General features: G+C 45.2%; 1 protein-coding gene across 1 annotated transcript in view; it reads left to right on the top strand.

Moving 5' to 3' along the window:
* SHISA6 (shisa family member 6) overlaps positions 1–8,963 on the top strand; it is a 262,276-nt gene extending 253,313 nt beyond the window's left edge. Inside the window, exon 6 of the mRNA XM_068413462.1 lies at positions 8,413–8,963. Coding sequence (XP_068269563.1) covers positions 8,413–8,963 — 551 coding nt within the window. The remainder of the gene's footprint in view (positions 1–8,412) is intronic.
* Positions 8,964–17,136: the final 8,173 nt, after the last annotated feature.

Raw genomic sequence — 17,136 nt, 5'->3', positions numbered from 1 at the left:
TTAAAGTTATTCATGTATCTCACTGAAACATTAAAAAACCACAAATGAATGCTAACTGAAACTCGCAACCCTTCCACAGCCAACATCTGGAAATGTATGTCAGATTTGGACACTATCCTCTACCTACTCCTACAACGCCTACCTGATTCACACTGAGTACAAATTCACTCACACTAAGCAATGCCATTCGTGCACTGGGCAATACCTTACTAAGTGGTGTCTTAGCAGTCTGACCCATTGGGTGCAGAAAATTTTGCTCAGCAGTTGAAGAAAGGACAGGATCCGACCTGTCCAACTTGCCCTTCAGTAGATCACAGCAGAAGGAAGTATTAAACTCTAGCACTGCATTTCCTAGATATTTATCTAAAACAATAAAAATAGGCTCATGTTAAGGTGCCAAGCTTAAATGCCCTCAAGAATGTACTGAGCATAGACTGTCTCCCTCTCTTGAGCTTTTCCTGACCTTCTGGATGCAGAGGGTACCTGCAGTCAACCTGAATCTAAGAACATGAGAGTTAGTCTTTGGCCATTGGCTAGAGTGGCATTCATTCATCCCCTAGCACCAGCCCTAGAAGGGAATCCCTGCACACTGCTATGGAAATACCAGCTATTTACCCATCAACGGCAGGTCTAGATACAGTTCAGTCATCTTTGCAAGGCACCAACCCATCCTCTGGCAAAGCACCTGACAAATGCCAAACCAACTGCCTCACATTATATGTTTGAGTAACCAAATAAGCAGTTTCAGCTCTAAAACTGCTAAGCACTTCACGTTCCCACTGGGCCTGCATATACTCAGCACCTCTAGAATCACTGAATCACTTTCTTACAGCTGGTCTTCTCTGGAGCCAAAGGAAAATAGGCACCCAGCTCCTAGACCTTCCCTTGTAAAATATCAGCAATATCATTTTCTTATGACATATGAAGGAGCTAAAGGCAACACAAAACCTGGAAAAAGTAATATCTGAATGCTGGGCTTCGCAAATTAATTATTGTGGGGTTTTTTTTAATATTTAAAATTACTTGTTTCTAATGAACTCCCTGCCATGGTTAAAAAAAAAATGTTGTGAGAGCTCATTAACAAACATAATATTTCTATTCGAGTAAAACAAAAAGCATTAGATACTTTTTAAATCTGTGTTTCAGCTATTTGTCTGCATTTCTTCAGGCTTGCCAGACAGCTAAAGGTCATTTATTTTCCCATAGTTAGCACAGACAAATAGTGAAAGACAGTTTCTGCCCAAGAACATCTAAACTGAATAATCAAGGCACATCCAGGAAGAAAGAATATTTAGTACCTTCTTGCCAGAGATGAGGAGACAGAGCTCAGCAAGGGTATGGTCAGATTCACCTCACCTTACTTTAACCATCCAGCAATCAGGCATCTTGTCTCTTTGTCTGATGCAGACGTCTCTATAATGAGTGAAGAAGGACAGCCATCTCCATATTATGAGAAACTCTCTGAAGGTCTCAGTCTCTCATTGACACCAGAGTTTCTCTGGCAAGCTACCTAGCTCTTTGCTGGATAACAAGCCTAATTTTTGATGTCTAGAGCTTAATGAAGTACATCCCACTGTAAGAGACTCATCAAAGTGATTCGTGCAACAAGGAAGAGATCAGCTATACCTGCCCTTGCCTCCCTGGAGAATGCACCCATCTTGGGGAGGAGAGATCCTCACTGCTGGATTTGCTGGGCAGGCACTCATCTCTGCTGGCATTTGGCTGAGAAAGCAGCACCATGGCTTCTTCTCCTTCCACAGCAAGGGCTTGAAGATGTCCAGGACTTTTACGAAGCAGTAGGAAACAGGTTGCTGGCTGCATAGAAGCCAGCCAGAACCAGGTCCCATACAAGCAGTGAGCTTTCTGCTTCCGTGGCTGTTTACCTCCCCAGCTCTTACTTCAGGGCACAGACAACAGGAAAACCATCTGGGGTTACTGCCTGTGAAGCCAGGTAGGAGGATCTCTGAGGGGCAGGATACCATCTCCATGTGAAGCCCTGTGCCAGTTTTGCCCTGGCAGCCCTGTCAGGCTGGCACATGGGAAGAGCAGTGGTGGGTGGGTGTGGGAACATGCGGCTGAGCAATAGCAGCTGTATTAGTTCTGTCCTGCCCAGCGCTCCAGGGAATTGCTGTTTCCAGCTAAGTGAGAAAGGTCAGACAGGAAGGAAGCTAATATTTTCAGGCATATTAAACCACTTGGTATTGGCTAAAGAATCATCACAAATGACTAGGCAGTTTGAAAATGTTAAAGCCAATTAAAACAGGAGAGACAAGCCTAAAGAGGAAATACACTGGAACTGCAGAGAAAGGAAAGCAAGGAAATTACCTTTAAGAAAAGGAAAGAAATTACTATGATGGCCTTACGTACATACACATGTGCACATATTTTAATCATATTAACATACAACCATGGGAAGAAAAAATATCCTTGGCTTTTCCACACTCTCTTCCCAGACATCCACAAGTGTACCTCATTTCTCTAATTACAGTGTCAGAGAAGCTGTGCCCTTTCTGCAATGGCATCCTAGATACGTTGAGTGAGATGTGTGAGTAAGAGCACTCATTTGGGGCTCTCCCTTCAAATGGGAGGAAAAGAAAAGCTGCCTGAGGGCAAACCAGCTTACCCTAAACAGACTCACAGAATCACAGAATGGTTGGGCTTGGAAGGGACCTCTGGAGATCATCTAGTCCAATCCCCTGCCAAAGCAGGGTCCCCTAGAGCACATTGCACAGGGTCGTGCCCAGGCGGGTTTGAATATCTCCAGAGAAGGAGACTCCCCACCCTCCCTGGGCAGCCTGTGCCAGGGCTCTGCCACCCTCACAGGAAAGAAGTTTTTCCTCATATTCAGATGGAACTTCCCATGTTTCAGTTTGTGCCTGTTGCCCCTTGTCCTGTCACTGGGCACCACTGAGAAGAGTCTGGCCCCAGGTCCTCACAACAACCACCCCTAAGGTATTTGTAAGCATTGATAAGATCCCCTCTCAGTCTTCTCCAGGCTGAACAGCCCCAGCTCCCTCAGCCTCTCCTCATAAGAGAGATGCTCCAGTCCTCTGACTATCTCCGTACCCCTCCACTGGACTCTCTCCAGTAGTTCCTTGTCTTTCTTGAACGGGGGAGCCCAGAACTGGACATAGTTATTCCAGGTGTGGCCTCACCAGGGCAGTGTAGAGGGGGAGGAGAACCTCCCTCGACCTGCTGCCCACACTCTTCCCAATGCACCCCAGGACACCATTGGCCTTCTTGGTCATGAAGGCACATTGTTGGCTCATGGTGAACTTGATGTCCACTAGAATACCCAGGTTCTTCTCCGCAGAGCTGCTTTCCAGCAGGTCAACCCCCAGCCTGTACTGGTGTGTGGGGTTATTGCTCCCAAGGTGCAGGACCCTACATTTGCCTTCGTTGAACTTCATGAGTTTCCTCTCCGCCCAAATCTCCAGCCTGTCCAGGTCTCACTGGATGGCAGCACGGCCTGCTGGGCTATCGGCCACTCTTCCCAGTTTTGTATCATCAGCAAACTTTCTGAGGGTGCACTCTGTCCCTTCGTCCAGGTAATTGATGAATAAATTGGACAAGACTGGACCCAGTACTGACTACCGGGGAACACCACTAGCTACAGGCCTCCACCTAGACTGCGCAGCTAATCACAACCCTCTGAGCTCTGCCATTCAGCCAGTTCTCAATCCACCTCACTGTCCACTCTTTTAACCCACATTCCTGATCTTTCCTATGAGGATGTTGTGGGAGAAAGTGTCAAAAGAGTTGCTGAAGTCAAGGCAGATAACATCCATTGCTCTCCCCTTGTCTACCCAGCCAGTCATGCCATCATAGAAGGCCATTAGATTGGTCAAGCATCATTTCCCCTTGGTGTATCAATGTTGATTACTCCTGATAACCTTCTTTTCCTCCACATGCTCTGAGATGACATACAGGTAGGAACAGATGAACTGTTCCATCACCTTTCCGGGGATGGAGGTGAGGCTGACTGGCCTGTAGTTTCCTGGGTACAGGCATTTCAGAGAGGTAGTCAAGCATGCAGGTTTCCCAGGAGGGGTGCAAGAGAATCCACTGTAGCCATACACACCCTTGAGGTGGTTGGCCTTCTGGTTCTCATCTTGGGAGGCAGCTAAGGAACATTTGTTGCTGCTCTGGTTGGTCTGGTTTATTCTCCAGTTGGGTGTGATGATGTGAGTATTGCCACTTTGGACCCCCACACCCCGAGTCCTTCAGTTTAAAGCCCACCTCACCAGGTCAGATGAAGCACTCGAACACTATTGAAGTTTGGTGAGACTAGCCCTGGTCAGTGTTCCAGAAACTGACAAAGGAGGAAAGAAAGGAAGGAAAAACACAAACAAAAAAAAACAATGAAAAGAAATGCAGAAATTGTGCAGAAAATGTGATTTCCAGTAATTCCACTTCCATATGTTTGAAAAAGATTACTGAAGCCCCAGAAGTATGAGATTGGCTTAAAAAAAGAGAAATTTCTGCCAATCAATAGACCAGTGATTTCTTTCTCTCTGCTCATCAGTTATGGCCTTTTGGAATCCACTTAGGACACATTTTTGAATTTTAAAGCACATCCATGAGGGAGAAACCTATTTGATTGTATTTTTGTCTTGGCTAAAATTACAAATGTCAGTTTTCACATCAGCGTCAGTGGAAAGATAAGGGGTAGCAGCATCAGAGCCTCACTATCCCAGTGAACTCGCTGGTGCGATGAGGATGAGATGAATCAGACTGGATGGTTTCAGGTCCTGGAGACATTTTGATTTTAGCAAACTAAGTAACCAGATGTCCACAGTTCCCACCCAAACCCACTGGGTGAAGCCCCTCGTGCCTCCAATCTCGAAAGCCTGGAGCTGTATTTGTTTCATTGCTTTCCCCGGGTAGAGAAACGCTGCGGTTACAGAGCTGTGCTGAGCTTCTCCCTCAGTGCGAAGGCACGCGTACGATACAGCACGCTCGGCTTCTCATCGAGCTACATTCTCCATGACTGGTTCAGCAATGCTCATGAACTGACACCACCTTTCAGAGGCAACAGCCTGTTAAATGTCTTGTCTGGTGCTTAAACCAGCATGTTGTTCACAGGAAACTGCCGTTTCGGCTTTGATTCCTTTGAGATGGAGATGTGAATTTTGTCTACACCTGAAAATGTTCCCAGAGTAGCTGTGCCAATATCTAAACGTGTCTCAGCATCACAGGAGGAGACAGCCTGTACGAGCTTAGAAACACCTTTGAAATGAAATCAGTTGTGTGATTTAGCCACTGCCAACAAAAGGCCATGCAGACTTCTACACTGTTTACAGGGATGGAAGAGGGAAGAAGAGGATATTTTTAAGGCTCCTAATTGGCAAAACTTTTAAAGTGTAGAGCATGCTGCATTTTTAATACAAATTAGCAAGGAACAACTTCAAACCACTTTTAATCAGCTGATTCTGCCGCTTCGCTAGCAGACTCAGACCACTGCAAACCTCACATAAGCTGGTTTAGATCCTGCTGGCAATTACCACAGCCAGGTGTGACCATCCAAGCACATCTCCATTTGGGATGTTCTCTGCTTTAATTACATCTATTTAGAGTCACTTGGGCAAATCCAGTGGAACTTCTCTCATCCAGAGCAGAGGCCAAGTGCCAGAGTGCTAATTGCTTAGCTCCTATTCTGCACTCAGCCTCAAGCATCATTATCAAGCCTGTGAACACTAAGTGTGTGTAAGTCTATCTATGGTCACATTATAGAATAAAAATGTCTAAAATTACTCTGGCCATATGGAATTTCCCCAGTCCTTCTCAGGCTTCCTAGAAGGTGATTTTAAAGACATAAGAGTTTGTGGCCAGGGGAGCTGCTGTCTGACATTTGCAATGAGATACACTTCCAAGAAGGTTTTGATTGCAAAAAACAACTCATTCCTACAACATATACTCTGGAGAGCAAATCTCATGAGCAGCAAGCATGCCAGTAGAGGAAAGCTGTGGGCAAGCCTCACGCCTTGGTGGTGTGTAGGCTATAAAGAAGAGCTTGGCAGCAACAGCGGTGCCAACAGGCCGTGCATTTCAGCATACATTCTCAGCTTGTACTTTTGGATTCTGAGACAGGGAGATCAACCATCGTCCTCACAGATCCACTGGGTTATGTGGACTGTTTGCAGGACCATGAGGAGCAGAGCCCAGGGGGCATTGAAGAGAGAGCTGAATGTGTGGAAGAGATGAGGAAATTAGTGAGTGAGATCATCCAGCCCAGGATGCTTACAGCATTCCAGTGTTTGGCTGAATACCTTAAGGCACCGATGTGTAACTGTTGTCTTGTGAGCAAACTTCTGAGATGTTGTCAGTACCAATCACGTATCATAAGGCATTGACATTTCCTCGGAAAGCACTCTGCCTCACGTAACAGATGACCAATTGTCTTAATTTCTCAGACAATGTGGTGCATAAAACCTATAGATTTATGGCTATGTCAGTGGAAATAGGAAATTTCCACACCATATTTAACTACGAGGTCTGTTGAATGCCTACAGAGATTCTAAGCATTAGAAGTGGGACCACCTACCTCACCCACCTCGTGATTGCCCAGACTGTCCTGCAGCAGAACTTTGCTCTTTTTTATCACTCAAACGTTCTCAGAAACTCCATGCATGTGAAATTTTCCTCTTCCACCATCTGATACTTTCCCATCTTGCATCACCTACTACTGAATGAAATACTGGAGCTGAGAAAATCAGTGAGGTTCCTCTTTATTATCGTTATCATTATCATATCTTTATCATACTTGTCTTATAAGCAAAAGACTTTCCAAAGGAATTTTATGATAGGTCCCAGAAGCTGACCAGGACATACAGGAGATGATGCCTTTGCCCATCAAAACTTGGCTCAAGATGGGTAGGGAAAGTACTTATTGGATCATGTGTGTGTGTTTTCTCAGCTCTGTAGTCTCTATGCCAGGCTGCTCCCATAAGGTTGCTTTGCAAGAGACCTTGTTTCCTCTGTAGGGTGGAGAAATTTGCTTTAACTTTGCATGAGAAATCCCCTTCCTGCATACCAGTGGGTGTTGTGCTGTCTCCTCCAAGAAGAGGATGGCTGCCTGCCAAGTGTCTGGGATGAGTCTCACTCTGGGGTCTTCTGAAGTCACTGATGAGCCAGAAAGGATGGGAGATGCTTTTGGACACATCAATAAAACACCTCAAAGAAATAAGAAGGAAGGCTCATACAGATGATCAGTGTTGAGCATTAAACTCCCCCTATCCCCAGACCCACAGAGGCCAGTGTTGTGCTCTTCCACTTATGACAGTATATTTCTGCTAAGGGAGTGATGTTCCGTGCTTTACACCTCTGCAGCCACAGGTACATCATGACAGCTCACAAGCTGCTCTGGGCTTGAAGCCCGAGGACTACTAATCCTCCTTCGAGGTAGGCAATCCCAGTACCCCAGTTTAAGGCATATGCACATCAAAGGGGTTTACCAGAAAGTTTCTGTGTTTCTGTTGTTTTGGTTTTTTTTTTCCAATCTGAAATAATTGTGGAGTTGCTTCTTCAAATTACAAGTTGGTTGAATCAGATCATTCCAGCTGCTGTAGGATTAGTGACATATCAGGGTACATCTGCAGCAGCCAACATCCTCTCTGAGTCTGAGGCATTTGTCTGAAAGCCAAAAAGAGGAGGGGGTGTGTGTGTGTGTGTGTGTGTGTGTGCTGAGTTCCTGTGCAACAAAGAGATCATTTAAGACACAGAAGAAGCAAACTGAGAAAGAAACATTCCATGGGATAATTCTATAATAGCAACCAAGGTGTCTGAAAAACTGGAAAATTAAACTTTAGGCAGATGATTCAGTGTCTCAGAGAGAGCATCCCATGCCCACCAAACCTGCTTTGTGATCACGTTTACAAATATTCAAAAACAGTAATTAAAAATGTAATGAGGGCATTCATTCCAGAGCTCATCCACATCTGAGGCCAGAAACAAAGTATGAATTTTCTCAAATGGAGAACTCACCTGCCTGAGCTCACCTTCCCTATGCTTTCCTTATAAGTGTATTGTGAACGTGATATTTGATAATTTCTCCATAACTCGCCGTTCGTGTAAATCATACGATACCACAGTCTGGACTCGATAGCATATGGAGTCTGTTGTGCACGGTGTGAGAAGGTGTGATGCATTGCACAGGGACTGATACCTGTCTGCATGCAGTTATAACGCTCTCTGTCTGCCATGAGCCCATGGTGACACAACCCACACAGGGCTGGCATCTCTCTGATGGGAAGCACCCTGATGTGGATGTCCATGCCCAGGTCCAGCTGCTGGTAGATGGTTCCTTGGGTCAGACCAGGAGGCTGCTCCAAGGCTGTGTACTGTACACAGCCCCTTTTCACCCCATGGGACAACACTCTGATGTTTTTGACTGTTCCTTTTCCTTTCCCACAGCTGACAAAGAGGCTGATGAATACTATATGAGGAGGAGACACCTGCCTGACCTTGCAGCCCGGGGCACGCTCCCTATCAACGTCATCAAAATGTCTCAACAGACCAACCACAGAGACAGGCCTCGACGTCCCATCAGGGCCATGTCCCAGGACAGAGTGCTGTCTCCTGAGAGGATCATGCCCGAGGAGTTTAGCATGTCGTATGAACGGATCCTCTCGGACGAGCAGCTTCTGTCTGCAGAGCGCCTCCATTCCCAAGACCCCCTGCTCTCCCCAGAGCGGTCAGGGTACCCCGAGCAGTCTATGTCACGGGCATTGTCACACACAGATGTCTTTGTATCAACACCTGTCTTGGATCGCTACAGGATGACAAAAATGCACTCCCATCCTAGTGCCTCAAATAACTTGTACAATACCTTAGCTATGACCCCGACCTCTGCCAAGCGCCAAGCGTTCGCCTCCCGACGGCACAACACGGTAGAACAACTGCATTATATTCCAGGACACCACCATCACTATCGCACAGCGAGCAAAACAGAGGTGACTGTTTGATATGACCTCGTGCATTGTAGATACTCATTAAGGACTGGGGTGGCCACAGCACCCCACACTGCAGTGGCCTTATAGGCCAAGATAACCTCTAATAACTCAGTGTCTGAAAAGACTTCTCTGACAGTCCCATCCACGTTGTTGTTTTTAAAGCCACCCCTTCATCGGTGACATAAGAAGAACCCAAGCAAGCAAACAGACGATAGTGAGGGATAATAGAGGAATTTTCCTGATGTGCATCAGTTTCTGTCAAAGAAAGTCATAGCAGTAGATGGCTCTTTCCAAGGGCTCACCTGCATTATCTCATTGTTTTTATGAATTTAGGACTTTTCAGTTGCTACAAGTAGAAGCAGTCTCATGCAGCCCAAGACAGGGAGGAGGAAATGCAGCAGCCCATCCTGGCGGGAAGGGGCCCTGTTCTCAGTCCTCATGCCAGCCCTCATGTCTGACCTTTCTGTAGCAAGTAGCTAAGCTTCTGGCTGCTGGGGATCACCTCCAGACCGCTCAGTATCAGCCAACACCCAGGTGTCTGTTCTTCCTCACCCTTGGAGCGGATTCAATGGCAGACATTCCTAGGGGACTGGCAGATCTAGGGACAAGAATAGCCTGGCTGAGAAATAAAGTTTTAGTTTATATAAAATATACTCATAAGATAAAAATATACTAGTGCCTACAAATCGCCTGCTCTCTCAGTGTAGGAAGTAGTGGGGTTGATGTGTTCAATAAGCACAAATACGCTGAAATGCTTGTTAGACCCTTTTCTCCACTCATTCTAGTATCTTGGTGTCTCCAACATGTAAATAGGAAGGAGGAGTAAGGTTTCTCTTCCTCCGGCTTCTTGCCGCTGCGGAACCTAAAGCACCAGAATTTGTTCAGCTTCGCACTGGTGACCTGCGCTGGGGGAAGTCCTGACTCCACTGGGACCCCTGCAAGGCAAGGCTACCACACATTTCACTGAGCCTGGATTTCTCCCCAGAAGTTTATTTTCTTGATAGCATTTTCCACTGGCCCAGTTCCCCTGTTTCTGAACATATTTTCTCTTCTCAGTTGCAACCTAGAACTCCATATGTAGCAAATCTTTTTCTAGCCCTTAGCAGAAGCACAAAGCTGAGGGTGTCAGTCTACCGAAAAGCAGGTTGGTAATTTTCCATGACTTTTCTCTCCATGTAATGGCCCCCAAGAAAACCTTCCAAATTCCAGTTCCACTGAGTACCAATCCTAACCATGAAGACAGTTACATTTCATGCATATAAATTATATATCCAGCATAATTATAATAAATGGGTATGTTTTATATCTGATATAATGCTAATTAGATACTGTATATTCGTAAAATCTTTAAAATGTAGACTCATGGGTCCAGAATTTGTGAGGGTTTTATGTCTGGCTGTCTAGCCAGATTGGACTTTGCTTTGTTTTTTGTTGGTTTTGGTTTTGGTTTGGGTTTTTTCCCTTGTATTTGTGTTCCTATCAAATTCTGTAAAGCTAACTCACACTAGAACATACTTCTATGGCCAGGAAAGGGTCTCAGAGGTTTTGAAGGCCAGCCAGACCCAGTGCTGTAACTGTTAGTGCTGGACACTCTCCAGCACTCACCATCCATGGTGTGCACTGAAAGCCCTACCACATGCACACACCCATGCTGCCAATCCGAACGGCAGGCATGCTCCCTCCTCCAAGTGAAATGACGACTGCCTTCCGGCTATAAACACATTCTCATACAGTACTTCTCTCTTCATGTCCTACATTCCCACACTGAGTCTTTTCCCACGTGGCTCTTCACTAAACTTCATTTAAATTAGCTCTGCCCTTCTCCTTCCCCTCAAATACCTCCCACCTCCTGGCCTTAATGATGTTCCCAGCTCAACGCATTGGTCCTGTAGCATACAATGATTGTAGTTGTTGTGAGCTTGAGTCTTGTGTGGAGGCTTATGATGCAACACTAGGTTTTTCTGGTGCAAGATAGGCAGGAGGAGCATGCCGTCTTCCCCCGGTGGGATTTAGAGCTAGACCTCAGTGGGGTGGCCATGAGGCCTTTCTCTTTCCCAGACTGTCCTGGGGCTGCTGGTCCTAGTTCATGAGCTTTCTTCTGCCCCACTTGATGGAGACTGTGTTCAGACAGGACTCCATCTGTGAGAAGTACTGGGGCTTTGTTTGACGGAAACTGAGCTGGGAAGGAATAAATAAGAGTCTCCATGGTTCAGATGGTCATTACCATGCAGCCTTGGGCAAAATCATCTGGGCAACAACCAGAATTGTCTATGGATCAGGGTGGCAGTTCATGGCATGGGAGGGATGAGAGAGAAAAGGCTCAGACCTCATCTCCTGACCCCTTCCCTTGATGGATATTTCTCTCCCCTGACTACCTCCAAGCTCCTCATCTCAGTCACTGGATATTTCTTCACAGAAGGCCATCCCTGTGAAAATATTGCTCTTGCTGACCTTCCCACAGACTGAAGTTTGTGATTCTTGTGAAGAGAAGAGAAATGCACATGGCTGATGGGGAGGCAGTCCCTGATGAGGTTCTGGAGCTCTTCCATTCTCTCTTGGCCCAAGCAAAGCCAAGATCACCCCCCTGCAAGCAGGGAGATGTGAACACTGTGGGAGAGGAGAGCCCTCCCTAGAGTCTCCAGGAGTTAAAGTGGCAGAGCCAGAGGAGCAGAGGTGCCCATGTGAGGCCACGGGTAGGTGAACACTCCTCTCTTTCCACTTCCATAGATGTATGTCTCAAGCTCTAGTCTTCGTCTAAATGTTCCATTTGTGAGCTAAGAAGCTGCTGGACCAGATGCAAATATGGAAATTTTTCACTCAGCTATCCCGCGCAGATGCTGTGCTGTGCTCCAGATCATTTGACCTCAGAGCCTTCTCTTATTTTGACTGACAAATATCACAGGCCATCTGCTAACTTGTCCTACCTGGACAATAATCCTCCAAAGAAATCTCATCCCTGTTTCCTCGTCTTTTGCACCCACTCAACTGTTTCAAGCAGATGTGTCCCACAAGAACCAACAAAAACCCTTTCTAGGCCAAATCTCTTCAGGGACTCTGCCACCACCACAGAAAATTTTCAGCAAATTTCTTTGGGAAGACATCATGCCATGGATGGCCACAATTTGTTCCTGGGCACCATGTGTTCCCATGGCTTGCTTTGTGTGCTGGAATGGGTTGGTAGCTAGAGCAGTGGCATTTCAGCATGCATAGGTGTTCTTATGTCATATTTCTCCTTATTCCTCATTCTGAGAATTTGTCACTGAAATGACACTTGGTCCAGGACTGGGTGTCATGATCCACAGCCTGGTCCCCAGCACTTCGGTTCCCTGTGACCAATGTGTGACGATAATGGTAACACTTTCCTATTCTGCAGAGGTATTATGAGGATTCACACCATAATGTCTATGAAGTTGTTTGAGACCCTCTCACGACAGACACTGTAGAAGAGCAAAGCATTTTTATTAGTATTGTTTGTCACCGTTGTCCTGCCACATCGTGTCTGATGTGTTGCAATCCATGTCTGTCCAGAATGAGAGTGCTGGGGTGGGGGGATGCAGTTCCCCAGATTTCCCATTGCTCTCCTCTGGTCAGAGTCCCTAGCAGGCAGCAGCTCTAAGGGATGCTGTTACCTGCACTTTGACCTTTCTGCTTGCTTCTCCTCATGTCTGAGTTGCCATAACATTCTGCACTCAGGAGAAAAGCAGGAAGCAGTCACATTCCTCTGTACAGTAAAATATAATCTGCCTTGATTAATCTGATGTAATCTGAAGAATTGATCTCTCTTTTTCTCCAACCCACAGGTGGAAACACACATCTGTGGAGCGTCCAGTTCCCAGAGTGCATGTGTAGGGACTGGGGGAGGGTGATGTAGAAAAGTTTATATTATTTCCTACAAACTGGTAATTATTTGTATTCCCCAAGCAGCAACACAAAATAGTGAGCTGCACTGGAATTTATACAACTGTCTCATTAATACAGATACTTGTATGTATATGTATATACACACAAACGTTTATATATATATGCATACTGTAAAATGCAATCGTTAAGTTCTGACTGACCCTGTACCAATCTAAGCTTCCAAACTATGCTGAATCTATCTTTGAAATGTGGAAAACTATTTTTAATGAACCACACAGACCACCACATGGAACGGAAATTTTGTCATAAAAGTCTTCTAATACCAGTGAATCGTGTTTTAAGGAAAAAATGAAATATTTTTCAATGTTTTAATGTTCCTTTTATAAATGATTTTCTGTTACTTGGGGATGGGGGACGGTGGGTGGGTGGGAAGAAACATGGACAGTTACCCAGGAGTAAGCCCTCCTTTCCTGGCCTAGATTTAATTTCTGTCTACTGTTCTGCTAGCCTGGCTGGCTGCAAAGCTGGTCCCATGAACCTGGGCTTCCTGCAATGCATATTTCTATTCTTGTGTTCTTCTGACTCCCACCAGGAATCTGCAAGAACCTGGCACCAAGTTTTTGTAAGAGATGGGTAGTTCCTGGTAGCTGGGAAGATGTCGTCATCTTCTTTCACCACAACAAACAAAATCATCATGAGACAGGGTAACTTTAATTGTATTTGAAGTAAGTGTTCTAATTTGTGATCAATTTGCCATTTTCAGCTCATGTGATGGAGAAATAGCTTGTTTTAGTTTAGTTTCAGATTTAGTGCTTAATCTGGAAGGAGGGACTTTGCTGAAATATATTTAACACATACAAATTTCATGTTCAAGTATATTTCAGATAAGTGAAAATTTAGTAGGGGAAATATGTGAGAAAGGGGCTTAAATATTTTCATAAAAAGTGTTGTTAGCAATAAGCCTGTGTTGGGGCTGCTCCTTAGAGAACAGCCACTTCTGTGTTGTATGTCCAGTGGATGGTAGAAGGTATCATTCCCAGCCTCTCTTAGCTGGTTCATGGCTGTCAAGGAGGTGCCCTCACAGAGCCAAAACCCAGGTGGGAAAACCAACCTACGCTTCACCCGCTGGCAGCCTGGGGGCAAGGGGAAAATTTGATGATCCCTTTTGGGCGTGTTAGTGTAAATCTAAAAGAGATCTCTGCTCTCAGCAGTGAGTGAAGCGGCACCTTGTGTCTCCGCCATGACCACATGATGTCCAGGAGGTCTCCATCCCCACCACCTCCGCTGCAGGGAGACGTGCGTCGCGCCACCCTGGTCCTCTGCCCATGTGCTTCGTAACGGCCTCTGACCTTCTGTCTGCAAACCCGTTAGACATTTTTGTAGCAAGAATTTCTTGGCTCTGAGAAAGACACTTCTTACTGTAATATTTTTAGTTTGGGCGACAATATTTCCTAAGAGGGATTAAGTGGATATTTTTGTGCTTTAGCCCAGTTTATGGATTCCATGTTTATTATACAGTAGTACTGAAGAGGAAGTACATTTGTATTTGTAACTTTGCACAGACTCTTGGTTAACCATTAAACAAGCTTCAAGATGAGCAGTATTTGACTGTTTTTCTCTGTATTATTCTTGTTGTTATACTTACCTGTAAAAGCACATTCTGTATGTACTGTAAACAAAAATATTATCAGTTTAGTAAAATTTAGAGTCTTAAGGATTTTTCCACTTTTGTCAGTAACAAATATTTATGGATTAAAAAATAAAGGCAATTTCAACATATAAATTGCTTCTTTTTTGATATCTATTGGGGAAAACAAAAAAAAGGCCATTTTCTTGGCAGCCTTCCCAAACTTTGTAACCAGCATTTGAAAGGTAGATATCTATATTTCTGTGTGTAGTTAAATAGCATCTATTAAAATGAATGCTACAAGGTCTGGAAGAGTCATTATTTTTATGTGTTTATATACTGCATTTCATCATGATGCCAGAAAATAGCAGGAGGAGAAGCGAGACGTTACTATTTGCTGTAAAATTTTGTCATGTGAGCCAGTAAGATCTTATTTTAAAGTTGCCCTTCTTCTATTTTGCATCATAAACCATGATTCATGCTCCATCTACAAAGCCTTGCAATGCAAAGTTGGAACTTGTGAAATGTCCCATAGTGCTGGAGGCTTCAACAGGGGCTTTGCTTTTGCTATTGGCAATACTGCACACACACAGGAGTTTCCCCGTCATTCTTCTGAGATGTGAGAAGGGCCAAGGAGGCCAGAGTGTGTTCCTCACTGAATAGTCCCCACTACTACCACAGATGGTGAGAATGCATTTTCATTTCTACCATCTCTGAGTCTGGGATTTCTTAGTACTATGTCTAGCTGGGAAACATGGCAGGGTTTTTCTCTTGCTTTTTGTGGAGGAAATGTCAAATTTTGTATCTCCGTCTTCATATTAATTTGCCTTCAGCATTATGCAAATTTGATTACATTAAAAATGTGATAGCTGGTAATTGGGAAGGATTGCTGGAAATAAAAATTGTTGAGGCGTCAGCACCCTTTCACAGCACAGCACTGGGAGTGGACGGAGGAGGGCAGGCACTGCAGGTGGTGCTTCCCTCCCATCGTGGAGCTGCTGGCAGCCCATCCCTGTACTGCAGGGCTTTGGAAGAAGCTCTTCTCATCCAGTTGTGCCACATCTCTGCCCCTGTCTCTTCTTTGCCACCTTGCAGCTCTGGCACTGAGCTTCAGAGGAGTACTGCTGAGATAACACCACAGGGCTAGCACCCCAGGGATCCTTCCCCACTGCTGCCTTCGTGTGGTGCAGAGGTTATCACATCACCATCGCTCACCCACCAAGCCCCGAGCCCTCCTCTTCAGTCTTTCCTCAGACATAGTTTTCTGATGCTTTGCTGCTCAGCTTAAATAGATTAAACAAGTTTTGAGGACTAACACCTCACTACCACCAAGAGAAGACAATCATCTTCCAGGGTAGGTCCAGTGGGAAGACAAGGTCCTTTTATAGCCCTTTGGTCAGGTTAGTGCTTAGAGTTTCCTATCTCCATAAAACAGAGCTCAGAGTCAGCAAGCCATAGCCAGCACTTCCTAAGAAACACGTGAACCCAGCAGAGTTAATTAAAATGCATTTTTAAGGGAGAAGTTTCATTTTACCTGGCAGTCCTATTCATAATTACCCAATCCTTTGTAGCACTAATAAGTGGAGAGGGAACGATGGTGAATTAGCTAATTTCTCCACTTCCCATAAAAGGTATTGAAGAGAATGGCAGGATTTACGATCTTGAGAGCCAATGATGACTGAGATGAAGATGGAGCCAATTCTTACCTCAAAGGACAATAAATCCCACTGTTTCCAATTCCTGTAACAATTGATTTCAGTACTTTGGTGAGGAGCTTACACTCTGTTAGCCAGACTTCACTCAAGCCATCTTCACTGGCCCCGCTAGGTGATCCCTACAGGATCTTTGGTGATGGCCCAGAGAGGTGTCTCCAGTGGCCTGGGCAGCTGGCACCACCCCACACGAGGTCCCTGCCATGTTGAAGATGCTGTTGAAGTCTGAAGGAGGACAGCAGTCCAAGTGGGAGGGGTGCTCACTCCATTGGTCACATCTTCCCAGCAGCTGTCCCACTGTCCCTGGGCTCCAGCACAACATATGGGAATGCTTCCCAAACCTAAGGGTTAGCACTGCTCTCAGTTGCCTTGGAAAGATGTCGAAAATGATAAAGAATTAAAGGACTGCAGGATAATTAACACCTGTCAGCATGTGTTTAAGAAAAGCAGATCTTGTCAAACATACTTGAATTAATTCTTTAATGTTCTTACAATTTGGGCTGGCAAGAATGATGTGTAGATGCAATATGGTTAGCCTTTTCTACTGGGTCATCTGCTGCTTGACAATCTGATCAAGATTCTTATCACTGCACATCCTTGAGAAAGCTGATGTTAAAGGGGTGCAGCAGAGGGAACTGGCAGATCTCAGAGAATGGGTTTTGGTGGGTTTTACCCTCTGAAGAGCTGTTGCAAGTGGCATTTGGTAGAACTTATCTCAAGACCACACACTTTTTAACACTGAGCTCAGCAATTCAGAAATAAAGATGAAATTGTTGCTGCTAAAAGTCTCAGGAGACACAGAGGGTTTGGGATGCAAAGAGTAACAAAAGAGGGAAGTTCTGAGTCAAAGGTGGGCTGGGTCCTTTGAACAGAAAGTGCCATAATGCCGCAAATTAAATCAGACCTGCAGGAACTGCAGCAGGGCTTCTGGGATCGATATAGATGTCTTAGTGCAGAAGCAACTCAAAACAGAGCTGTGAAATGT

The sequence above is a fragment of the Nyctibius grandis genome, chromosome 15, assembly GCF_013368605.1.
Source record: "Nyctibius grandis isolate bNycGra1 chromosome 15, bNycGra1.pri, whole genome shotgun sequence".
In the NCBI taxonomy this organism is placed as follows: domain Eukaryota; kingdom Metazoa; phylum Chordata; class Aves; order Nyctibiiformes; family Nyctibiidae; genus Nyctibius; species Nyctibius grandis.
The sequence above is the reverse complement of the archived record's forward strand: the minus strand, read 5'-3'. Positions and strand labels throughout refer to the sequence as shown.